General features: G+C 38.8%; 1 protein-coding gene across 1 annotated transcript; it reads right to left on the bottom strand.

The window, feature by feature from the left end:
* Nucleotides 1-4,230: 4,230 nt before the first annotated feature.
* Nucleotides 4,231-6,200, bottom strand: LOC103999816 (exocyst complex component EXO70H1-like). The gene has a single exon (XM_009421679.3). It carries the CDS (start codon nt 6,167-6,169, stop codon nt 4,253-4,255), a length of 1,917 nt encoding a protein of 638 aa, XP_009419954.2. The 5' UTR covers nt 6,170-6,200; the 3' UTR covers nt 4,231-4,252.
* Between the last annotated feature and the right edge of the window lie 20,552 nt (nt 6,201-26,752).

The following is a 26,752-nucleotide window of genomic DNA, read 5'->3' as shown; positions in this document are numbered from 1 at the left end:
GGAGGTATGCTCTCGATCTTCTAATGCCATTGTTATATAGTTATATCTTGAAAATGCATCCCTGAATGTAAGGAGCTTATGAACCAAGGTGGCGTCAAGTAGTTGATCCACCTAAGAGAATGGATAGTTGTCCTTCGAACGTACTTTGTTGAGATTGGTATAGTCGATACACATCATCCAGTTTTTATTTGACTTCTCAACAAGTATAATGTTGGCAAGCCACTACAGGTATTGCACATCGGTAATAAACCTTGCTCCTAGTAGTTTGTCGATCTTGTTGCTAATAGCTTGTTGGTGTTCAGGGGTAAATTTGTGAGAACTTTATTTAATTGGTCGAGCTTCGGAAGATATGCTCAAATAATGTTGAGTTACATCCGAGTCGATTCCTTGCATGTCCCTTGGTGACTATGCGAACACCTCAATGTTTTTCTTGAGAAAACTGATAAGTTGTACTCTCTTCTCGTCAAGCAACATTGAGCTTATCTTGATGACCCAATCAGGGCAAGCCTCATCTAGGGGTGTTTTGATTAGTGATTCCATCAGCTCTACATGTGAAAGGGGTTTGGCGAAATCTCTTAGGTTCATAGGTGGTGCTTCAAATCAAACTTTCTTGTGTAAGGAGATAGCCATGAGGTAGCACTATTGGGACTCCTATGGGTTGCTCCTTAATTCACCAACGTTAGTGCTAGTTGGGAATTTCATCATCATGTGATATGTTAACACGATTGTCTATAGTCTCTTCAACATGGGTTGACCTATAATGGCGTTGTATGCTGATGGGATATTAACCACCATGAACTTGATCATAACTATCTTTGAACATGGTTAGTCTCCAAATGTGACATGTATGCGCTTATAAATCCCGTTAGCAAGGAAGTTATAGGGGTGAGATTATCAGTTCTAAGCCCAATTTTTGAAAGCCAGTGAAGTAAAGGATATTAGTAGAGTTACATGTATCAATCATGACCCTTTTTACATGGGCACTAGCCATCCTTACAGAGACCACCAAGGTATCATTGTGGTTTGGGTCGAGGCGTTTTATTTCTTCATTGAAAGTTATTTCCTAGTCACCATTAGTCTTGGGATGCCTGCTAATGATGGCTCAAACATAAGTTTTGTAACTAGAGATGTCTCCTCCTATGGCCGGGCCACCAACAATGACATTGATTTATCTTTCGACCGACTCCTGAGGTCTGAGTGATAACTCATAATGTCTTCGGACTAACCACCCAAGGTGTCCCTATTGTATAAGCTCCTTGATATGTTCTTTCATATTGTGACAATCCTTTGTATCATGGCTGTAATTGTGATGGAAATGATAATAGTTAGATTTGTTTCTCTTTTCGAGTGAGGTCCTCATCGGTCGGGGGTCTCTCAATAAGCCTTTTTCCTTTATTTGTAAGAAATTTTCATTCTAGTCAGGTTTGGGGGGCTAGTTCAGACCTTAGGTGAGGCATGTTGAGTCATTCGCTTCTCTTCAGCTATGGTAGTCTTGGGGTAAGGGTGGATTATGGTCGCTCTTGTCTCGATCTCTTATAAGATTCCTCGTGCTTATTTGAGACCATTGCATCAGCGACAATGTATTAGTTAGTTCTTTGAAGTACTTCAGGCACTATTATTGGTGTTCTTCTACTAATGACTAGAAGAGATAGAAGAGCCTAAGCCCCATCATGAAGGACTAAATCACGAGCGAAGGGTGAACATTGTCCATACCTCGGATCTTGTTGGTGAATCAGTTGAGAAGTTTGCAAGTGTCTCCTCCTCGTCTTGTGTTTATCCTAGAAGCATTATTACCATAAGCCTCGAGCACATATTTCCGAGGAAGTGGAGCTTGAACTCCTTCGCTAGTTGAGTGAAGAAACTGATAAAAAGTAGTTTTAGATTAGCGTACCACTCTCTTGTCGAACCTCTTAAGGTGGTTGGGAAGGCATGACATATTAGGGCATTCGAGGTGCCATATAGCAACATCTGAGTTCGTTTGGCAACAACGTGCTCCATTAGGTTAATAGTGCCATCAAAAGTTTCCAATAACGGGAGGCAAAAATTAGTGTGGATTAACTCCTCTTAGATGTCTTGAATAAATCGAGACCGACCCAATGTGGAGTCGATCTGTCTCTCACCCCTGGATTGATGGAAGTCATGACATATTTTTTCTAGGCACCGATCTATTTGTTGTAATCGAATCCTCAAGGAGTTGTCTATTGAGTCGGTCAAGTGGGTCTCAAACTCAAGTGGAGCGGAGCGATGGTGGGGTAGCATACTAAATTTCATGGTTGGGGAGCTCTCTCAGCTAGTGATTTGACAGGTCATGGATGCTCATGAGGGGTTGGTAGTTCATCGGGTGGGAGGACCCTAGCGGACGTCAACGCTAGTGGTTGAGGAACTATCATCAATGGCTAAGGCTGTGGCATCACTTATTGGTTTGACCGAGGTAGGAGTGAGGCGATCAGTTGCATTATGTCAGCTAATGCTTACATCTGTTGGGTGAGATTCAATAATAACTCAATAAGAATGAGGAGATGGTCAGCCAGCACTTGTAGAGATGAAGGCCTAGGGTTGTTAAACGTATGCTAGTACTATAGTGGTACTTGCGATGAGGTTGACGTATCTATGTAAGGTAAAGGTGGTTGTTGTCATGTTTGAGCAAAGGTGTCATGGGTCAAAGGCAAAGCCTCACTAGAATGTTCACAGATAAGGTCAGCCCATGGACATTCCTATGACATCGGGCCCTCCTTCTAGCACCAAAATATTAGAAGAAAATATCATTGACATCCGTGTTAGCATGATGTGGCCTTGATCCATATGTGAGGAGTCATCCGGAATAGAGCATGATTTCTCCTACCTTGTTCCTCCATAAAGACTGAGGTTGGGAGAAGTTTCCCGAGCTTATCTCTCTAATGGTTAAGTTAGTACTCAATTGCCCCCTTTTCTATGGAGCTAAAAATATATTTTTATACTAACCTCAAGGGAAAAAAATATCTCATGAAGATCCTTTAGAGAAGATAGTTCGTAATCGTCTTGAATTACCTTTTGATTTTTCAGGAATATTCCTACAAATATTTCATAAGGGAGTCGGTTTGTAACCGACCCGAATTGTCTTATGGTCTTCTGAGAATATTCCTACAAGTATTATGTAGGGAAGTTAGTTCGTAACCGATCTGAATTGTCATATGGTCTTATAAGAATATTCCTATGAATATTCCACAAAGGAGTCGGTCCATTACCGACCTGAACTACTTTCTGGTTTTCACAGAATATTCATATAGATATTCCATAGGAAAAGCAACTTGGCAACTCGACATCTTGGTAGTTCGATAACTGACCCGAGCTATCTTTTGAACTTCCACTTTATTACATAGGGGAATGTCGATATGGTATGGTTTTAGCATGGTGAAAGGTGGCTAGTTGATTTTATATTTCTTATCATATACTTATACCAAATAAGTCCTAATTTATCAAGATTCTCTTTTGGATTCCTAATTGAATCCTAATTCCAATGTGAGTAGCAAGAATGCAACCCTAATAGGGATTATGTCTACGAGATGCATGCACTAAGAAAGAAGCGAAAGAAGCTCTCATGCTGAAGGTTTGTCAAAAAAAAAATTATTAGAAGCGAGACATTACAATCTATCTATTGTTAGGATTGGTGAGTATTGTTAAAAGTTCATTAGTGAATCAAGAATTAGAATTAAGAAATAAAGGATTAGAATTAAGAAATAAAAAAATAAATCATTAGTGAATTAAGAAATAGTGGTGAACACTTTGGTGCTGTAAGAGACTATATACAACATATATATAAGCCCATGCAGAATGACAAATGACCATAGCAGCCATTGTTCCACTTTTGTTCCATGATAAATGAGAAGACCACAGCTCTCTGCTCTCTTCACATATTTGAGTCTTTCTCCCTTTATGGACTCTGTATTTGCAACTGAATCATTCAATTTTCAATACTGGATACGACGGAAGGACTAATTAAACCATCGATGGTCTTATTAATTACATTAAATTAAATGATGTACAATAAACTCTGTTTAAGGTGAGATTTTGTCAACGACGTAACAGCCTGCTCGTTATCATAAGTCACCAAAGTCAAGGAGTAGCACATCTTTGATTCAGAACAAGCAACGCGGACATCGGTATCATGCAACTTTTAAGGAACAGTGAACAACGTGAAATGGATTACAATCTAAATTTTTGATCTATAAGCTGTAAGAAGTATCTGAAATAGATTAAACAAAATAAACCAAAATTACACGGTCCGGGATGATGATGCCTTGGGCCGGTACGAACCCGAACCGGAAAAGAGCTCTCCCAGCCGGTTCCCGACGTCGTCTGGCGAGAGCAGCACCGCCGCCGCGTCCTCCATCGCCGCCTCCCACATGGTGTAGAACCCGCGATACGCCGGCAGTATCATCCTGCGCACATTCGCCCTCACCTCCTCCCGCATCGCGGCGTCCGCCACCATCCACCCGGATTCGGCTGCGCAGACCTCCTCCAGCGCCGCGTTGAACGCCCGCATACGCCCCCTTGCCTCTCCGGCTGAGACATTCCCGATCGGAATCGTCGCCGTCACCCGTCCCCAAGCCGCCCTCTCGTACCCTGCCGCGTGCTGCCTCGCCTTCGCCGCCTGCCGCGTCGCCCACTCCTCCCCAAGCAGCTCCCGCAGTCGGCAAGACCGCACCTTGTTCACTATGTACTGGAGGTTGTTCGCCAGGAAGAGGTACGACAAGCCCACGTCACGGTACGCTGCGGCCTTCTCGTCTAGCTTGCACAGTAGGGAGAGGATCAGCCACGCGAACCGCGCGGCAATTGCCGAGCGGCGGCTCCCATCGCTGGAGGAGGAGGAGGCTGGGGTTGAGGAAGAACCGGAGACAGCAGGCTGCTGCTCCGTCGGTGCCTGCGACGTATCGAAGAGGAAAGCAGGGACGGGGGTTGGGGTCTGAATGGGGAAGTCGGCTAAGATCTCCACGAGGGCGGACTGGTAGTCGGCGAGAAGCGATATATAGTTCATGGCGTAGCGGGTCATCGGGTGGACCCCTCCGCCGGGGACCGACAACCGGGACGACTCCTTCATGATCGTGGACTCGAAATCGGCGAGGGTGGCGCGCGCGGCCTCCGCGAGCTTGGAGAGGGACGCGAGAGCCTGCGCCCGGACAGCGGCTGTGGAATCGAAGGAGAAGATGGGCTCGATCTCCGGTCGCAGCTCGGCGACAGCATCGTACAAGTCCAAGAGTCGGAACAGCTTCTCGGGGGACCGCTTCGACTTGGCCACTAACCCCGGGAAGCCGAGGAACTGGAGTGCGGCGTCTGCCGCGATGTCAGCGAAGACGACTTCCCGGACGTCGGAGCCGGCGAAGACGTGGTCCAGGAGGACGCGCTCGCCGTGGAACAGGGTCCTCACGGCGACCCTGGAGGCAACTAGCCAAGACCGGACTTTTAGCTCCAGCACCGCCCAGTCCAGCTTCTGGATTTGGGCAGGAGCGAGGCGCTCGAAGCCGAGCCGGTAGAGGCCCTCGTCGACGATGGACTTGCGGAGGGACTTGTAGGTCCTGACGCACTCCTTTCTGTAGCCGGCGAAGACCATGGTATCGGCGATGGCGCGGAGGTCAGCCATGACTACGCCGGCGGCGCGCTCGACCTCGCCGATAGACTTCCCGGCCAAGTGCGCCTCCTCCTCTGGGGAGTTCTCCCAGGGGTCATAGTCCGGCCCCTCGGAGACGCTGGAGTAGGCGGAGCGGACGGAAACGGACTCAGGGTCGAGGAGGTCGCGGTTGGCGGCAAGGATCTGGAAGAACTCTTTCTCGAGGCGGCGCATGGCGGCCTGCATGAGGGTCTGCGCGCGGACGAGGCACGGGTGGGAAAGGCTCGCGGGCTCGGCGTCCGCGACGAAGACGAGCATGGCGCGCTGCAGGTCGGAGGCCTCAGCCAGGAATTTGCGGGCCTCGGAGCGGTCTTCATAGAAGAGGGAAGTGATCTTGGCGTAGGCGGAGGATTCCGGGTCCCATTTGATAACAACCACCTCTGCTCTCGCCACCTTCTCCTCCAACGACGACGACGACGAAGAAGAAGAAGAAGAAGCGGTAGCTGCGGCGGACTGGCTGTCTCTGTGGTGGCGACGGCCGAAGGGTTTGCACGGCAAGAGGTTTCGCAAGCCTTTTCTCGTCATCTTCGCTATTGCTAACAGTAGATGTGTGTGCCCGTGCGATGAGGAGAGAGATTTGAACTCGGGAGACGATGGAAGAGTCGTGTCAGCCTTGCAGGTTGCACTTCCTTCGATTTGGTGCGTGAGATTCGTCCCTATTTATAGAAAGATTCGAAACACGTGCGGGATAATGTCACGAGGGATGTGTACCATCCAATCATTGAATCTGGCTCATATATATATATATATATATATATATATATATATATATATATATATATATATATATATATATATATATATATATATATATATATATATATATATATATATATATATATATATATATATATATAGGGAAATCAGGACAGTCAATTCTACTATAACTTGGTCTCCAATCATCTAATAATAATAATATGGTCTCCAAAATAAAGGAAATGAGAAGAGCCATATCAAATAGAGAATATTTTATATATATTTTTAGATTTAAAGAATTTTCTACAATGATATAATCATAAGTCTCATCCTTATTTTGCATCTTCAAAATGGAATCATTTTTAATCAAACCATACCCAACCCTTAATTTCTTTCTCTCTGCCATTTTTTTTGTTTTATAGTAAAGTGACATGGGGATGGAATACATGAGCCCTACCATATATCATATTCATCTGATCGATATGTTAGCTAAATCACAATCTTACAAGGATGACAACTCGATGTTGTTAACGATAACGACATAACATCAACATGCAATTTATTTGGATGGGATGATAGTCAAATTATTATTTCATAATCATAGCATCAAAATTTAATGCATTATCTTATGGTTCAATGATAGCCAGATGGCTCATATAAAATTTTCCTGATATTGACGCATCTCACCTCAACAACCTTCCCAACATGCTGAGTTTTTCATATGTACGTGAGAAGGTATATAAGGATTTTGAGTTTGGGTTTAGGTTAATTTAAGATAAAGTGATTCTTTATATTAATTATATATATATATATATATATATATATATATATAGTGAAAAATTTTATTTTCTTGATGGACATAGGTAAGGAGTGTTGAATTATGTTAATATTATATCAACTTTTTAGTATGTGTTGGAATATTAAATCAAACTTTATGATTAGATTTGATTTTGGTTTAAGAGTCCAAGATTATTATTATAGTTGGAGTCAATATCTTGAGTTTACCCTTCTACCAGTAAAGACTTATGTAATGCCTTATATACACAATAATATACACAATAAAGAGAAGTGATGAGGTAGAGATAAAAGAGCCTCAGAGATATGAGGTCTAAGAGAATAATACCTTGTATACACAATAATATACACAATAAGGAGAAGTGATAAGGTAGAGCTAAAAGAGGCTTACAGAGAGGAGGTAGAGCTAAGAGACAGCTTAGAGATAATGAGGTCTAAGAAATATGTAAATGAAAAAGAATTATAAAATTATATTCTTTCCTTGCATGCTCTAAAATGATGTAAAACTTACTAAATTTGCTAGTGATAGAACCCCGGTGGATTCTAAGCTTGAGGTTGATCTCTTTAGGGGATCAGCCTCCTTTGAACTCTATAGGGATTCCTTCCTCCAAGTTGCTGCTCAAAGACTACTAAAAAGACTCATCTATTCCTTGAGAAAAGATTATGAATACATGACTATTTATAGGGCTTCTAAATCCCAACTCCTAATAGGACTCCTACTCAAGACTTCTACTTCTAACCAACACCTAATATGACTCCTACTCAAGACTCCTACTCAAGACTTCTACTTCTAACCAACACCTAATATGACTCCTACTCAAGACTCCTACTTTTAACAAACTCCTAATAAGACTCCTACTCTAAGAAGCAACCTCCAAACTAATCCTAACCTTAGCTAACCTCTTCACTTCTTTAATAGAGGTCGGCTAGGTAGGTTTTACATGAATATCTATTTCAATTAAACTCAATTAGGACTCTCCTAGCTAGAGTCCTAACAGATCCGCCCTTTTTAAATAAGTCTTGCCCTCGAGGTTGACGATCCATGAATTCTGGGAATTCGATCTTCAAGTCATCGTAGTTCTCCCAAGTGGCATCTTCTACTGGTAGGTTCGCCCACTGTATTAGCACTTCAATAGTGGGTCGTCGTCATCGAGTCTTGATCCGTCGATCAATAATGACACTCGGTTGGGTCTAGATTTCTCCTTGGGCAATCATATTTGTTAGATGGCTTTAGGTTGTCTCGTTTTATCCCAACTTGAGCTTTAAACATGACACATAGAACACTGGATGGATTCGAAGCTGGGGGTAAGTCCAATCTGTATGCTACCACTCTGATGCGCTCCAAAATTTGGTATGGTCCATAGAACCGAGGTGAAAGCTTCATAGATGCTCTAGTCTGAATTGATATTTTCTTGTGTGGCTGAAGCCGTAGGAAGACCTAATCTCCTACTGAAAATTCTCTTTCGCCTTTATGTAGATCATGTTGTTGTCTCATCCTTACTTGAGCTGCAGTGAAATTATTTTTTAGCAACTTCAGCATTTTGTCTCTGTCTTGTAGTTTTCTGTCTACTTGTTCTACTTTAGAAGCGTTCAACACATATTTTGGGATCTAGGGGGAGGTCGGCCATACATAGCCTCATAGGGAGTATATTTTGTAGATGAATGATAAATTGTATGGTAGTCATAGGTACCCAGCAAGCTAATCACGTAAGTGATTGCACGTGTGACTTGATACACAATCTTTTTGCTTATTATATTTTAGCATTTATCACTTTATATTGACTATTACATATATGCATGTATATATTGTGATGTCCTTGGATCTGTGCAATGAGAATAGGATCGTGATGAGATCACGATGATGAGACCGATTCGCCTTTAAGCACAGAACCTAAATAATCTCGGTCATAGGTTACTCGAGAGGGACATCAAGATAACCGGATAGACTGGTATACTATATACCCGTCTATATGATGGATGCAGTTGGTATCGTAGCTGCTCATGTGAGGACACTAGGGATACAGTACAAGTGCTCATTGGATAATGAGTTCACTGATTGATCCGCTTACGAAATGTTGGATCATTTATGATGCCTTATTGTCAGACAACGATTCCGTAGTCCCAGTGGTGTATCTGGTTATTAGACTTGAGATACCAAGGATGTCTTGTATGAGTGCTCCATTCTTTGATACTGGACTTATAAGTTTGGATGTCCCAGATCTAGTACAACCGACCATCATGAGTGGCAGTCAACTTTACAAGGCCTATTGAGTGTCGATAGAGGATCATCCACTCTCGGTGTCATGAGAGGAATATCTCATGTGTTATTACTCAAATAAATCCCTAGCCAGGGTCATTCGGATTGAGAGAGAAAGAGTCGGGAGAATCTGATTAAAGCAAGACTCGATAAGAAACCGTATGGGTCTGACAGCACCATGCCTGATATACGGTCTCTGGGATATTAGATAGATGAGGGATTACAGGTATACGGTAATTAAGGACAAATAGGTCCAATGGATTGAATTCCCCTGTATCGTCTAGAGACTGCGGCATAGTGGTCTAGTACGTCCGCATTTGATGAGTCGAGTGAATTATTATGGAGATAATAATTCATTGAACTAGAAGGAGTTCTGATAGGTATGACTTACGGCCAGCTCGATATTGGGCCTAGAGGGTCACACACATATGGTAGGCGTTGCGATGAGTAGAGGTTCGGATATGAGATATCCTCCGGAGCCCCTATCTTATTGGATTTCCAATAAGCCCCTAAATTATTGGATCCCATAAACGAGATTCAATAAAAGCCCATGAGAGATTATTGGATAGAGATCCATTAATCTAAAAGGTTTTAGTAGTTGGATGAAGATCCAATACCCAATAGGGGAGGATCCATTAGGGTTAAGTTAATAGGAGACCTCTATAAATAGGAGGGATTCAGTGGTTCATAGGCTTTGCTTACCTCTCCTATTCTCCTCCTCCTCATAGCAGGCCTGAAGTTTTGAGGAGCGTCGTCACAACCCTGCTGTGTCACTGCTAGAGAGGATGTCACTTGACCTCCTTCACCCTTTCCTAGAGATCTGCAATGATTCAAGGGTATACGATCTCAATAGGTAAATCTTTACTATACGCAGTTTTCTATTTCGCAGATTTAGCACACCAATCTTCGCACGACGACGAACATCTCTTTGGGAATAGGGGATTTTGTTTCTATTCTTCCACTGCGCATGTGATGTCACCCCCAAAGATTTCCCAACAATGGTATCAGAACCAGATTGTTCGTACGATAGATTGGTTTTAAACTTCATGTGTTGTGCTTCCCGCGAGGTGACGCGCCGCAGGGCAGCGGCGCCTATGGCCATTGCTCTCGCGGGCAGCACCCCCCATAGGGGTGGTCGCCCGGTGAGGCAACACCGCCTGCGAGTCACCCGTAGGCAGGAGCGACGCCCCCGCCCTCCCGCCACACACGCGCCGCCGGTAGGGTGGTGGCTGCGGCTGCAGCAAGGGAAGGGGAGAAAGAGGGGATTATTTTTTTTTAGCAAAAGACTATTTTGCCCCTTAGAATTTTAAAAATTCTAAGTCTATCCTTTTTATCAAAATTACCAAAATACCCCTTAGAAATTAAAAAATTTCCTATATATCCCTGAATTCAGAAAATATTAATTAATTAAAAGTTTAATTGATTACTATTTTTTTATTATCTAGTAGTCATATATGATGATAATTTATACATATGATGTATGATGTGTGGACGGATGATCATGAACCGTGTGATATGTGTACTTGTGATTCTTATTATTGGGGCCTATGAGCCTCCATTTTATTTCTCATTTATTGTCGGGCTTACGTGCCTATGATTAAGTTGTAATGAGACATAGCGGGAGCGTGGAAGTGACAGCGGGACCCATGAGACCAACGATCGCGATGCATGGAGATGCGTCGAGATGCCAACGGAACCGACGATGACGAGATGGACGATCATAGGGCATAGAGATGCACTGATGCACACATAGATCTTGATGTGAGTGATTAGGCTCACTGGCTCGGGCCTGATCATATTAGGCTGTGGTCCATGATCATCTAGTGTGATTACTTATACACCTACTAAATATGCATATATATATTTGCATGCGATGTAGATATATATTAAATATGTATATGTGTGACATGTTATATTAGGAGACCAAATCATAGAAACCCTTCTCTCGATAATATTAAGTCGGTAAACGTGAGGCAATTAGATTGACCCACGTGGCCTTCTATTATTATAGGTAAGGACCAATTCCTAGTGTAGGTTGAGTTGGTCGAGTCCCTCAAGGCTCCCCTATATCGCGATTCGCTATCTTGCCTACAACATAGAGATGTCACTGGTGACCTAAGGACATAGTATGCTTGGTTGAGTCCCTCGAGGGTATATCATCGAATCAGACTCATCTTGTAATGATGGTATTAACTTAACCAAACATCATGGTTGGTTGAGTCCCTCGAGACCATGGTGATTCGGAGGCCGAATAGGATGAGAATCACAAGGAGTTATGATCGGCAAGAGTTGCCTACCTTTCGGGCTTAGTATGATTGGTCGAGTCTCTCGATGTTACACTAAGATGCTGATTGGATTATGATCCCCACTAGAAGTCTACCGAAGACTTTCGTTTCATGTGCTGAGGGTGTTGCGTGACTCACTAGTAAAATAGTGGAAGCATATTAAAATATAAGTCCATATCTTGATTGTTTATTTTTGTAAAATCTGCATGTTATTTATTTCTATTGCATCTTTATTTTTAGAAAATGTCGCTTTCAAATCTCTTACGTGGCATACTTGATGTCAATCGCATCACTGGTACACATTATACGGATTGGATCCGTAACTTGAGAATTATTCTCACGGCGGAGAAAATCGTGTACGTCCTTGATATAGTGACGCTTACGCCCGAGGAAGGGGCAAGCGAGGATGAGATCACTTGCTACGTGAAGTATATTAATGACTCCACTCTTGCTCAGTGTTACATGTTGGGTTCCATGACTCCTGAGTTAAAGAGACGACATGAAAAGATGGATGCTAGATCCATTCTCCTACATGTCTGCAAACTATTTGAGGAATAGGGAAGGACTCAACGATATGAGATATCCAAGAGCCTATCGCGCTAGGATGACTGAGGGGACATCGGTTCATAACCATGTCCTAAAAATGATTGAATGGATAGAAAAACTCACAAGTTTAGGAATGATCCTAGAGGATAACTTGTGTGTGGACATTGTGCTTCAGTCTCTACCAGATTCCTTTTCACAGTTCATAATGAATTTCAATATGAAAAAGCTTGAGGTGACTCTCCCGAAGCTCCTCAATATATTGAGGGAGGTAGAGAGCACTATAAAAAAGGAGAAGCCAGTTCTCTACACTAGTGAGACCAGAAAGAAAAGGAAAGTAGAAAAGTCCCTTAAGAAGGACAATGGCAAGGGTAGACCAAGTAAAGCAATAGTTGCTAAGAAAGACCCGGTAAAGGACAAAGGCCAATACTTCCATTGCGAAAAAGATGGGCACTAGAAGAGGAACTACAAAGAGTACATTATAGAGAGGGCGAAACAGAAGCTTAGAGAAGCTTCAGGTACATTCATTATCAATCTCCAATTGTCAGATTTTTGTTACAGTGCATTAGTATTGGATACCGGTATTGCATATCACATTTGTAATTTGTTATAGATTCTGAGAAAATCGAGGAGATTGATAAGAGGAACATTGCATAATGGTTTGTTTATGCTAGATACTACTTCACATATCATGAATGTAAGTGTGTCTAAAAGGAAACGAGATGAGGTGAAGAATGCATACTTGTGGCATTGTAGGCTATGTCACATCCATGAGGGAAGGATTAAAAAATTATTAAAGGATGGATATCTAGATCCATTCGACTATGAGTCATATGCAACTTGCGAGCCTTGCCTTTATGGAAAACTGACTAACTCTCCATTTAGTGGAACTAGAGAGAGAGCCACTGAGCTACCGGAACTCATACATAGTGATGTATGTGGACCCATGTCAACTCATGTCATTGGTGGTTATTCCTACTTCATTACCTTCATTGATGATTTCTCAAGGCATGGATATATATACTTAATGAAGTACAGGTTCGAGGCTTTTAAGAAATTCAGAGAGTATAAGAATGAAGTGGAGAACTCGACTGGAAAGAGTATCAAGACTCTTTGATCGGATCGAGGAGGTGAGTACTTAAGTATAAAGTTTACCCAGTTCCTCAAGGACTATGGGATTTTATCACAATGGACACCTCCCATGATGAGTTTCGCTAACTTACCCATCTCATTCTAGGGATATGCCCTAGAGACCGCAGCTTACCTACTGAATAGAGTTCCAACTAAGTCGGTAGTGTCTACACTATATGAGATATAGAAAGAGAAGAAGCCCATGTTAAAAGACACAACCCCGATAAGTTGGAATCAAGGACGGAGTAGTGCAAGTTCGTGGGATACCCCAAGGAAACTTGTGGGTATTATTTCTATCATCTCGAGGACCAAAAGGTCTTTGTAGCCAAGAGAGCGATGTTCCTTAAAAAGGAACACATTTTTGGTGGAGATTATAGGAGCATGATAGAGTTGAGCGAGGTTGGAGAACCTAGCTCAAGTACCACTCTACAGTCAGAGTCTGTTCAGGTACTTAATACACAAGTTCCAACTTTACGTAGGTTTGACAGAGTATCACATCCTCCTGAGATATATGTGGGACATATTAGAGGAGAGGATGTTGAAGATATTGATCCTCAAACCTACGAGGAAGCTATTATGAGTGGCAAGAAGCCATGAATTCTTAGATAGAATCTATGTACTCCAATAAGGTTTGGAACCTAGTTGATTCGCCCAAAGGTATTGTACCCATCGGTTGTAAGTGGATATGTAAGAAAAAGATTAAAGTAGATGGAAAGGTAGAGACCTATAAAGCAAGGTTAGTGGCTAAGGGGTATCGTCAAAGGCAAGGTATTGACTATGACAAAACCTTCTCACCCGTAGCAATGCTAAAATCCATCTAAATTCTATTAGCTATTGTAGCACACTATGATTATGAAATCTAGGAGATGGATGTGAAAACCGCATTCCTCAATGGGAACCTCGAGGAGGAGGTGTATATAATACAACTTGAGGGATTCGTATCCAAGGACTGCCCAGATAAGGTTTGTAGGTTACTTAGATCTATTTATGGACTAAAGTAAGCTTCCCGAAGTTTGAGCATAAGATTTGATGAGGCAATCAGATCTTATGACTTCGTTAAGAACGAATATGAGCCTTGTGTGTACATGAAGGTAAGTGGGAGCACTATCATCTTTTTTGTGTTATATGTGGATGACATCCTGATCATTGAGAATGATGTAGGAATGCTATCTACAATAAAGGTTTGGTTATTTAGACACTTCTCTATGAAGGACTTAGGGGAAGCATCCTATATCTTGAGGATTCGGATATATAGAGATAGATCCAAGAGGATGCTTGGCTTGTCCCAATCCAAGTACATAGAAACCATTGTCAAAAGGTTTGGCATAAAAATTTCAAGAGAGGTCTCATACCGATGAGACATGAGATATCGCTTTCTATGAGTATATACTTAAAGAGTCCTAAAGAAAGGACAAATATGAATAGGATACCTTATGCATCAGTAATAGGGTCTATTATGTAAATCATGATATGTACCAGGCTTGATATAGTGTATGCTCTAAGTATCACGAGTAGGTATCAGGCGGATCCAAGCTTGGAGCACTAGAAAGTAGTAAAGTGTATCCTTAAGTACTTGAGAATGACTAAGGATCTTTTACTGGTATATAGAGGTAGTAGCCTCAAGGTTGAAGGCTACACGGACTTGAGTTTTCAATCTGATGCCGATGATAGCAAGTCAAATTCGGGGTATGTGTACACCTTAAATAGAGGAGCAATGTGTTGGAAAAGTTCTGAGCAAGATACTACTACTGACTCGACCACAAAGGCGGAGTACATTGTTACAACAGAGGCAACAAAGGAGGGAGTCTGGATGAGGAATTTCATCACAGATCTGAAAGTTGTGTCGGGTAACGAGGAGTCGATTCCCTTATATTACAATAAATATAGGGTGATTACTCAAATTAGGGAACCTGGGTCTCGTCAGAAGTGTTCTGAGAAGGTTATAGCTTATTAGAGAGATCATGACCCGATGAGATGTAGTAGTGAAAAGAGTTTCATCCGAAGATAACATTACAGATCCATTGATAAAGTCATTGTCTCAAATTATTTTTGAGCGTCATAGGGGTCTAATAAGGATCAAATACATAGGTGATTGACTTTAGGTCAAGTGGGAGATTGCTAGTCATAGGTGCCTAACAAGTCAATCACGTGAGTGATGACACATGTGACTTGACACACAATCTTTTTGCTTATTATATTTTGGCATTTCTCACTTTATATTGACTATTGCATATGTGCACGTATATATTGTGATGTCCTTGGATCTGTGCAATGAGAATCAGATCGTGATGAGATCACGATGATGAAACCAATTCGCCTTTAAATATAGATCCTAAATAATCCCAATCATAGGTTACTCGATAGGGACATCAAGATAATCGGATAAATTGGTGTGCTATATACCTGTTCATATGATGGATGTAGCTGGTCTCATAGCTGCTCGTATGGGGACACTAGGGATACAATACAGTTGCTCATTGGAGAATGAGTTCATGATTGATCCACTTACGGAATGCTGGATCATTGATGATGCCTTATTGTCAGATAGTGATTCCGTAGTCCCAGTGGTGTACTTTCCTGCTATACCCACTTTATGAGACCTAGAATTCTCTTACGAGGAGATCCACCCTATGTGATAGATATGCTATTCTTGAGCCAAGATCCATTATCTTGATGTTATTGTGATCCTCTAGTTATTCTAGAGAAGACCTATTGTAAACATGTTATCATTACTATTGATAGTGGAAGTTTGAGGTGGATTATGGTCCCGTGATTTTTTCCACATTGGGTTTTCCACGTTAAAAGATTTGGTCTCACTGTGTGATTGATTTTTTGTTCTATTGTTTATATTGTGCTAGTTGATATTTTAATTTGGATATCAAGTTGGTATTTTGATGAGGAACCCATTTTGATACACAAAGAGGGAAAAGAATACTCCACTTTAACAAGTTTTTTCCCAATAAGTGGTATCAGAGCAACAGGTTGTTTGGTGCTAGTTTTTCTTATGTGATTGAAATGGAGCAGTCAGATGGTATGATTAAATTGAACTCATCAAATTATTCCACTTGGAGACATCTGATGGAATATTTACTTTATTGTAAAGATTTGTATAAGCCCATCAAGATTAAAGATAAACCTTCTACTATGGACGATGAAGAATGAGAAGTTCAACGTAGAAAAGATATTGCCTATATTAGAAGATGGATGGATATAAACTTGTATGAGCATATTTTTAATGAAACCAGAGCTGATGTTGTTTAGCAAAGGTTAGAAAATCTCTTTGCGAAAAAGGCAGTGGGAAATATAATTTCTTTCCTCAGAAGACTTGTAAATTTGAAGTATAAAGATGGTGGTAATATTGTTGAGCACATAAGCCTATTTCAGAGTCTTGCAAATAAGTTGGTTGCTATGAAAATGAATATAGATGATGAGATGCAAGGATTATTGCTTCTCAACTCTTTACCAAAAAGTTGGGAAACATATGTGGTGACAATTTGTAACTCCACGCCAAAGGGGACTCTAACTATAGATATGGTTAAAGACAGTTTGCTAAATAAAAATGCCAGAAGGAAAGAACAGGGTGAATCTTCTTTTGGGGCATTTGTTACTGAAAAACAAGAAAGACATGGAAGAAGTCATAGTAGAAATCCACATGGTTATAGAGGAAGATCCAAGTCTAGAAGAGATATCAAATGTTTTCACTATAACAGGCTAGGTCACATGAAGAAAGAGTGTAGGTTTTAGAAGCGAGAACAGAATGAAATGAAGAAAAATGAAAAAGAGACCAATACAATTGTTGCTGAAGGTAATATCACTATTGTCTGTGATGAAGGTTGTGTTAGTCTTGTAGCTCAGGACAGTAATTGGGTAATTGGCTTTGATGCTTCATATCATGTTACTTCTCATGGTGATTTCTTTAGATCTTACACTGTTGGTGATTTTGGTAATATCAGAATGGGAAACAGTGGTACATCTAAGATTGTGGGTATTGGAGATATTTGCTTGGAGACCAGTATTAAAAGCAAATTGATACTCAAAGATGTAAGGCATGTTCTAGATATTTATCTCAACTTGATATCTACAAGTAAACTTAATGATGAGGGCTTTACATATTATTTTGGTGAAAGCAAATGGAAATTCACTAAAGGTTCTCTGATTGTGGCAAGAAGAAAGAAACTTAACTCTTTTTATGTCTTGGAAGCTAAGCTACACAAATGAGAGATTAATGCAATTCAAAAAGGTGAAAGTATAGATCTTTGGCATAAGAGGCTTGGACATATCAGCGAGAAGGGACTTCAAACTCTTGCTAGAAAGCAATTCTTACCAGAGTTGCAAGGTATATCTCTTAAATCTTGTGATCATTGCTTAGTTGGAAAAACACATAGAGTTACATTTCATACATATCCATCATCTAGAAGATCAGATGTTATTGATTTAGTTCATACTGATGTTTGTGCTATACAAACTAGAACTCTTGGAGGTGCTCTTTATTTTGTTACTTTTATTGATGACAATTCTAGAAAAGTGTGGGCATTTGCTTTGAAATCTAAAGACCAGGTACTCGATGTTTTCAAGGAGTTTCATATCAGTGTTGAAAGAGAAACTAATAGAAAACTAAAGTGTATTCGATCAGATAATGGTGGCGAGTACAGGGGTCCTTTTGAGAATTATTGCAGGTTCCATGGTATCAGGCTTGAGAAAACAGTTTCTAAAACTCCTCAACAGAACAGTATGGCAGAAAGGATGAATATAACCATTGAAAAAAGGATTAGGTGTATGCTTTCCCACGCCAAGTTACCAAAGTCATTTTGGGGGGAGGCTATGAGAACTACAGTTGATCTGATAAATCTTTCTCCATCAGTTTCTCTAAAAGGTGATGTTCCAAAAAGAGTATGGAGAGGAAAAGATATATCTTATAATCACTTAAGAGTCTTTGGGTGTAAAGCATTTATTCATATTTTCAAAGATGAGAGGTCCAAGCTTGATAGTAAAGCAAAAGCATGTATTTTCTTGGGAAATGGTCATGAAGAGTTTGGGTACAGATTATGGGATCCAATGAACAAGAAGATTATTAAAAACAAAAATGTTGTGTTTCTTGAAGACCAATTGTTTGATGATGGTGATAATATTGAGAAGCCAGAAACCTCTGTTTATATTCCTTGGAGTTTGGGTCCAGTTCCTTCACCTATACTTCATGATGATCATGGGGGAGATGAACAAGAAGATTATGGTGAGAATACCAGTGATGATACACTTATAGTTGATGATGCTGAACCAACTGAACCAGCACCTCCACCACCAATTGAGATTTCATTGAGAAGATCCACTAGAGAGTGACAACCATCTACCAGATATCCTCCACATGAGTATGTTATGCTTACTGATGGGGGAGTGCTAGAAACTTACCAAGAAGCTATTCTATATGAGAATAAAAATGAGTGGGTTAAAGCCATGCAAGAAGAGATGAGATCCTTGCTTGAGAACCACACCAATGACTTGGTAAAATTACCTAAAGAGAAGAAAGCTCTCAACAATAAGTGTATTTACAAATTGAAGACTGAAAACAATAGCTCACAATAAAGATACAAGGCACGACTAGTTGTGAAAGGATTCAGTCAGAAGAAAGGTATTGACTTTGAAGAAATATTTTCTCCAATTATGAAAATATCCTCTATCCGAGTTCTTGGTTTGGCTGCCCGCTTGAATTTAGAAGTTGAGCAACTTGATGTAAAAACAGCATTTCTTCATGGTGACTTAGAAGAAGAAATTTGCATGGAGCAACCAAAAGGTTTCAAAGTCAAGGGAAAAGAAAATATGGTGTGTAAGCTTAGGAAAATGTTATATAGACTCAAACAGGTATTTAGACGGTGGTATAAGAAGTTTGATTCTTTTATGATGAGCCAAGGGTATGATAGAACCACATTTGATCATTGTGTATTTATGAAGAAATTTTCAGATGATGATTTTATTATTTTACTACTATATGTTGATGATATGCTGATTGTTGGCCATGATGTTGGAAAAATTGGAAAGCTTAAAAAAGAGCTAAGTAAGTCTTTTGCCATGAAAGACTTGGGATCTGTGAAACAAATACTTGGCATGAAGATTCTTCGTGATAGGAAGAAAAGGAAGATTTGGTTATCTCAGGAGACTTACATTGAAAAGGTTCTTGAAAGATTCAACATGAGTAAAGCCAAAGCAGTTTGTTCTCTACTTGTAGGTCATTTCAAGCTTAGTTCGAAACAATGTCCTACAAGTGAGAAAGAAAAAGAAGAAATATCCAGAGTGCCTTGCTCATCTATAGTAGGCAGTTTGATGTATGCTATGGTTTGTACTAGGCCAGATATAGCTCATGTAGTTGGAGTTGTTAGTCGATTTCTCTCAAATCCTAGAAAGAAACATTGGGCAGTAGTGAAATAGATATTAAGATATCTAAGAGGTACTTCCAGATTATGTTTATGTTTTGGTAATGATGAACCTATATTAGAAGGGTACACAGATGCAGACATGGTAGGTGATATTGATTCCAGGAAGTCTACTTCGGGGTTCTTGATGACATTTGTAGAGGGAGCATTCTCTTGGCAATCAAAGTTATAGAATTGTGTTGCTCTATAAACCACAAAAGCAGAATACATAGCAATTACTAAAGCTTGCAAGGAAGCTTTATGGATGAAAAAGTTTCTATAGGAATTGGGCTTGAAACAGGAAGGATATACTGTTTACTGTGACAGTCAGAGTGTCATTCACCTCTCCAAAAATTCAACATACCATTCTAGATCCAAGCATATTAATGTGAGATATCACTGGATTCGTGATGTGCTTGAGATGAAAGAATTACAGTTGGAAAAATTATATACTAATGAGAATGGATTAGATATATTGATAAAGTCTTTGCCTAAGGAGAAGCTTGAAGCATGTAGACGAAAAGCAGGCTTGGTACAGCCCACCATATGAGCTGGAAGGGGAGAATTGTTGGGTCCAGCCCATATGTGGGCTTGGACAATTGGGCCTTTGGAGCCCAAATCAAATTATTAATTAAAAGGTAAAATAGTTGAGGGCAATAAACAAGAGGAAGGGTTCGGTGCAGCGAGCGGTAGCGTCCAAAGGGAGAGAGAGAGAGAGAAAGTAAGGTTTTTGAGATTTCTGCTTGACGATCGGTAACCAAATGTTGTCAATTTTGACCCAAATTTTATACGGAGAATCTTTACAGTAATCTCTACAATCCTAACGGTGTTGATCTATATTTTACCCTCTCTGAGATACTTTCCTGTTATACCCACTTTGTGAGACCTAGAATTCTCTTATGAGGAGATCTACCTTATGTGATAGAAGATATGTTATTCTTGCGAAACGGCTTTCAAAATATGGCACACTCTCGAAATCACACACGAAGGCACGAGTAGAGTAAAAGATTCTAAAGTCAATCTTTTAATGTATGATTTTGAACTATTTCATATAAAACCAAGCGAAACCATTGGAAACATGTACACTCGTTTTACGGATGTCGTCAATGGTTTAAAAGCACTTGGTAGAAGTTTTTCGAATTTTGAACTTGTAAATAAAATTTTACGTTCTCTTAATAAGAGTTGGGATCTGAAAATAACCGCAATACAAGAGAAAAAAGATCTTAATAATTTTTCACTTAAAGAACTTTTTGGTTCATTGATCACATATGAAATAGCGCATAATATATAGAACGAACTTGAGAGCAACCTTCCAAAGAACAAAAAGGATTAGCACTTCGAACAAAAAAAGACTACTTGAGCATAAGCTCAAGTGATGGTGAACTTAAACTCCTCATGAAATTTAAAAAGTTCATGAAACAATGATTAAAGAACAAAAAATAAACTTAAAAAGAGTGGAACTACTTGCTATGAACGTAAGAAGAAGTTGCCAAAAGATGAATCGAGCTCCTCCGAAGACGAGGAGAAAATCAACAAATGCGATGTGGCAAACTACATTTTAATGGCTTTCAACGATGAGATAATCAAAATGCCCTTAATTTACTTTGAAATTATATAATTCTTTTCATGAGTTATTGTTGATTTAGTTTAATTATTTTTCTTGATAATTGTATGTTTAATAATATAATGAAAATGCTAAAAAATTGGGATCATGCTTATCTTTCTAGTAATTTTAAAAATGATCATGAAAATTATATGTTTTATGATAAAAAATGTTGACTTAAATCATGCTAGATGTTTTAATGATAATGTTCCTAACAATTGGTATCTTAATAATTTCTGTATTACTTTTGATTGAAAACACTTTATGAAATCACGCTTGATGAAATAATGTAATGATACATATTGATCATGCTTAATGAATTTATCTTTCAAAATTATGCATGATGATTTGAAGTAATGATGATTTTTGGGTGATTTATGCCTTATTGATCTTTGTCATAATAAATCTTACACTTTTGATTTTAAACATGATACATGTTTTTATTTGGGCATGCTAATATAAAGTCAATCATGTAAATTGAAACTAAAGAAGTTTAGATATCTTTAAGAATCATTCAACATTATGATCAATGAAACCACGCTTGATGTCTTAATGAAAATGTAATGATGATTTGAAAGCATTCTTAATGAGTTTATATTTCAAACTTATGCATGATAATTTTTGTGATCTTTTGAAAGTTTTTTTTTTCGGTGTTAATGAATGATGCATGGATTTTGCATAAAAGAAAAGAACGTGCATGTATGAAATCAATCAATAAGTTGAAACAAAAAGAAGAAAGCATTTTTCTTGAAAACTTCTCAATCTCTATCTTATTGATTTTTCACCAAGAGACCAATAAAATTATTTATGCTATTTTGAATCTCTTGAAAGAAATGTTGAGATTTTGATGATTTGAATTTGAATGAGTTTTATCAAAATCATGATCTTGGTTTCTTGGAATTACTTGAGAGTTTTTGAATCAAGATCTCTTTTTTATACTCGTACAATTTTTTCTTGGTATTTTTTATTTAAAGAAGAGATTTACTATATGAATCATGTTTTTTGGTATTAAAGTGGTCTTATCTTTTATGACACGATTTCTTTGTATTTATGGCTTGTATGTCTTGAAATTATTGAAATATTTTATACTATTATGTTCTTCCCTTATTCTTTATTGTTTACAATGATAAAAGGAAAGAAATTATGATCATGCATGGTAGGATGTAACTTGACAAATTGATACCATCATGATGTGAAATATTTATGATTTGGAATGATGTATGCAATACTTATACTTTTTATTATGATGATGTATGTGATGTATTACAAATGATGTGAATCATTTTCTTTTTGAATTATAATTTTTATGATTCATAATAAATTGAGTGATTTTATATGCATGAATTGAGAACTTATTCTCCTACAAGATTAAATGAATTTAATCTATATCATGATCTCCTAAGAATTCTTTTCATTAATTATTTAAGAGGAGATTTGTTAAAATAAATCATGGTTTCTCTTGATTTCTCGAATTTTAGATTTGATCTTTTATTTTTGATGATTGAAATAATGATTGAAACATTAATGATATGAATGCTTGAAATACTCATGATATTGTTTTGATGCTCTAAAATGATATAAATTTGCTAGTTTATGAGTATCATGTATGATATGATGATTGATTTATTTTTAGTATCATGTATAGAGTAAGGATGATATGTAAAGTTTTAAAATTGTGCATGTTATAAATTGAAACTATAATGATGCACGAACATATTGAAATAATGATTGAAACATTGATATAATTATGAATGATGATTTGATATTATGCATGCAATACTTCAACTTATGATAATGATTCATGCAATGATGAAATATTCATGATGAAAAATTATTTTAACATTCATGACTTGATTTTTCATCTTTGTTATTTATCCTTTGTCATGATTTGAAAATTATTGTAAAGGGAAAAAGAGATACAAAAGTGTATTCTTCCCTTCTTTTTGACAATGACAAAGGAGGAGATAGCTAGCTTGCTAGCTAGCTTGCACAAGTCAAGAAGATGCAAAAACTTGCTTGCACATCTAAAGAGAAGCAAACGTACATATCGCAAAAAGATGCAAAACTTATTAGCTTGCTTTATGAAAAATATTGTATCTTGTTAGCTTGTTATCTTGTATTATTTTTTAAAAAACTTGCTAGCCTTTGTACTTCAAAGAGAAGTAACATTTGCCAAATTGCTAGCTTGCATGTTGTAAAATAATATAAAATTTGGCTAGCTTACACTTTGCAAAGGAAGCAAAAATGACACTTCTCAAAAGAGTAGAAAGAGCTTGCTATCTTGAACATCAGCTTGCCTATCTTAAGAAGCAAAAATACAAACTTGTAAAATTTATAATCATGCACATCCTTGAAATTAATAATGATTTGGTGATTATCCATGTTATAAAGTGATATAAAATCGCTAGCTTACACACTTCAAGAAGAAAGCTATCTTGTATTTGCTTTCAAAATTTTTGCTAGCTTGTATGTTGTAAACTTGCTATCTTACTACCTTGCATATCTACAACTTGATAGCTTGCATGATGTTGCACTTGTTGAATTTTTTAGCTTATATATTACATGATGATAACTGCAATGTTTGACATTATATCTCAAACACTTGATAGTTGCATTTCTCCTTTTCGTTGATGACAAAGGGGGAGAAGTATGATGTTATGCATAAGTTTATGATAACATATTGCTTGGATTTTTGAATCCAAGAGATCTATCAATATGACACATTGATAGGTGGAGTTTGTTTAAACTCCAGGAGTTAAGGTTAACTTCGTCATCAATTGGTTGTCATCATCAAAAAGGGGGAGATTGTTGAATCTCGGATTTTGATGATGAAACCAATTGATAGTATTTATGATTTGATCTGTATTTTGAGTAACGCAGGATGTTTCGATTATGGAGAGACAATTAAAGCAGAAAGAATCATGTTGGGCCGGAGGAAAACATATTAGAAGATTGGACGTCGGGCTGAAGGATCGGTCGACGTATCGATAAAAGTCTTTAGGCCATGGATTTAGGTATCAGGCAAAGAAGAGCGAATATTGGCCAAGGATGTCAGGGTTATGGAGGTCAACTGGCCAATTGGGCAATAGGCCACAAGAGAGGACGAAGCGTCGAAGAATCGGATGAAGCAACGATGGACCAATGACATGCCGGACAACAGGATTCATGCTTAATAATAATTGTCTAGATCAAAGTATATTTTTATGCATGCAGGATTAACTACAATAGTAAGGCATAAAGCAAAATGAAGTTCCGGAGTCAATAACGCGACTTCGTTGTGAGTTCGAGAGTTCATCCAAAGTCCGAACGTTAATCGAAAGTTTTGCTGGAATTGATCGAGAAGTCTAGGAGCTTGCCAAAGAAGCTTATCGGAACTCTCTAAGAAGATCATCGTGAAGTCCAGGAGCTTGCCGAGACTCTGCTGGAATATTGCCGAGAGATCATCGGAAGTTCGTTGGAAGATCGCCGGAAGCTTGATAGAAGAAACCTAGACTTACGGACTTTGTTTAGCTTAGTAAATGTCTTAAAATTTATAGTTAGCATATAATAGGATTAGAATTGGGCCAACCCAATTAGGGGATAGTTGAACATAAGTTTGGGCTGTGTTGGGCCAAGAGAAAGGCCCAAACAGTGACTAGACAAGTAAAACCATCATGGCACAATCTCTGAGACTATGTTAGGTGGTAGTACGGCCAGTCAGGGCAGTGGTACTGCCCAGACACAGTCTTATAGGTGGTGGTACCGTCAAACTTGGCGGTGGTATTGCCCAATACAGGCGGTGGTACCGCCTGTACCCTAAAATTTCAGGGATTTGAATTTTGGCTCTATTTTTGAAGCCATTTGGGGACTATAAATATCCTAGCTATTCTTGCATGGACAAGGTAGAAATATTAAGCAAAACTCTATGATTCTAAAGTTGTAAACATTAGAAAGTTTAGTTTCCTCCTCCCAAAGCTTAGAGAGAGTTCTGAGGTGTGAGAGGGATACCTTGTAAAAGAGGGTTATAAAAGGTTATCTCCTAAACTTATGAAAAGGAGAAGAGGGGTGTAAAAGGTGGTTGGTCTTCGCCTATTGAAGGAAGATCGATAGTGGATGCTGGTGGCTTTGATAGAAGAGGAATCGACAGAGTGGATGTAGGTCACGACGACCGAACCACTATAAAAATCTGATTTGCGTTTCTCTTGAGAAATTTGCTTTAACTACAAACCACTTTACTTGCTTTACATCCACTATGCTTTTTTGTGCACTTTCAAAGTTATTACCTTTACGAAACAGTTTTTCATTGGAAATGGATTCAATCGCAACGAAGTTTTGAACCGACGTAATTTTTACTACTGCACTAATTCACCCCCCCCCCCCTCTCTTAGTGCAGACTCTTTTCCTAACACATGCCTCTTGAATGTAATAATTTGGGGGTTGTGATAGAGATGATATCAAAGCATAATTTGAGGATCACTAAGATATTTGATATGTTTGATGTGTAAAATATATTGAGATTTAGTAAACTATATAGTGATCAATGAAAATTTTCCTTTGTCTTTTAGGAATATAAGATAAAGAGGACATTTGACTCTTTTACTTCATCTTCTTCTAAGTAATTGAGTGGGATTAAAGGGTTGATTGAGGATATCAAATCAGAATGGACTGGGAATGGAATAATTTAAGAAGCTTAGTCCTTCCTATTTCAGTGGTGAACCCAATCCATTGGTGATAGAATAATATATGATGCGAACGGAGAAGACATTTAAAATTAGAAGATTTCTTTTACCACCTTTATGTTGGAAGGAGAGGCTAAGCACTAGTGGAAAATCATATAGAAAATTTATGGAGATTAGGGGCTAGAATAGCAAAGACAAGTTTATCAACAAAAGTAAAAGAGGAAATGTATCATAAAGTGATAATGAGATGGTCAAGATATCTAGATTTATAAAGGGAAGCCATCGTAGAGGATTCAATCATGAGCAAAATGCGAGTTGAATCATGAAATAAGTCAGTGTTTTTGGGTGACTAGAACCTATTTTATCTATGAGAAGTTGAATCATAAAATAAAAGACTACCCTTTGAACAAGAAGAAAGAGCCACTGCCTCATAGATCATTAGCCCATTCTAGAGTGTATGCTATCACAAAACAAGATTTCAAAGCTTCTAAATCAGTGGTCGAAGGTATTATTCATGTTTCTAATAGAAATGCAAAAGTTTTATTTGACTCTAGGTCCAATCCTCGTTTTGTTTCATAATATTTTGCTTATCACTTAGGTATTTAACCTAGACAACTAGATTATATGCTATATATAAGTATGACTGTTAGGGATTCTTTGACAACAAACTTATCTAGTCATTTTGTCTGATTTCTATTGGAAAACAAAAACTTTTTGTTGATTTGGTTCTCTTAGA

Source organism: Musa acuminata, unplaced genomic scaffold (genome assembly GCF_036884655.1).
Source record: "Musa acuminata AAA Group cultivar baxijiao unplaced genomic scaffold, Cavendish_Baxijiao_AAA HiC_scaffold_1139, whole genome shotgun sequence".
Classification (NCBI taxonomy): domain Eukaryota; kingdom Viridiplantae; phylum Streptophyta; class Magnoliopsida; order Zingiberales; family Musaceae; genus Musa; species Musa acuminata.
This window is presented reverse-complemented; position numbering and strand designations above follow the sequence as displayed.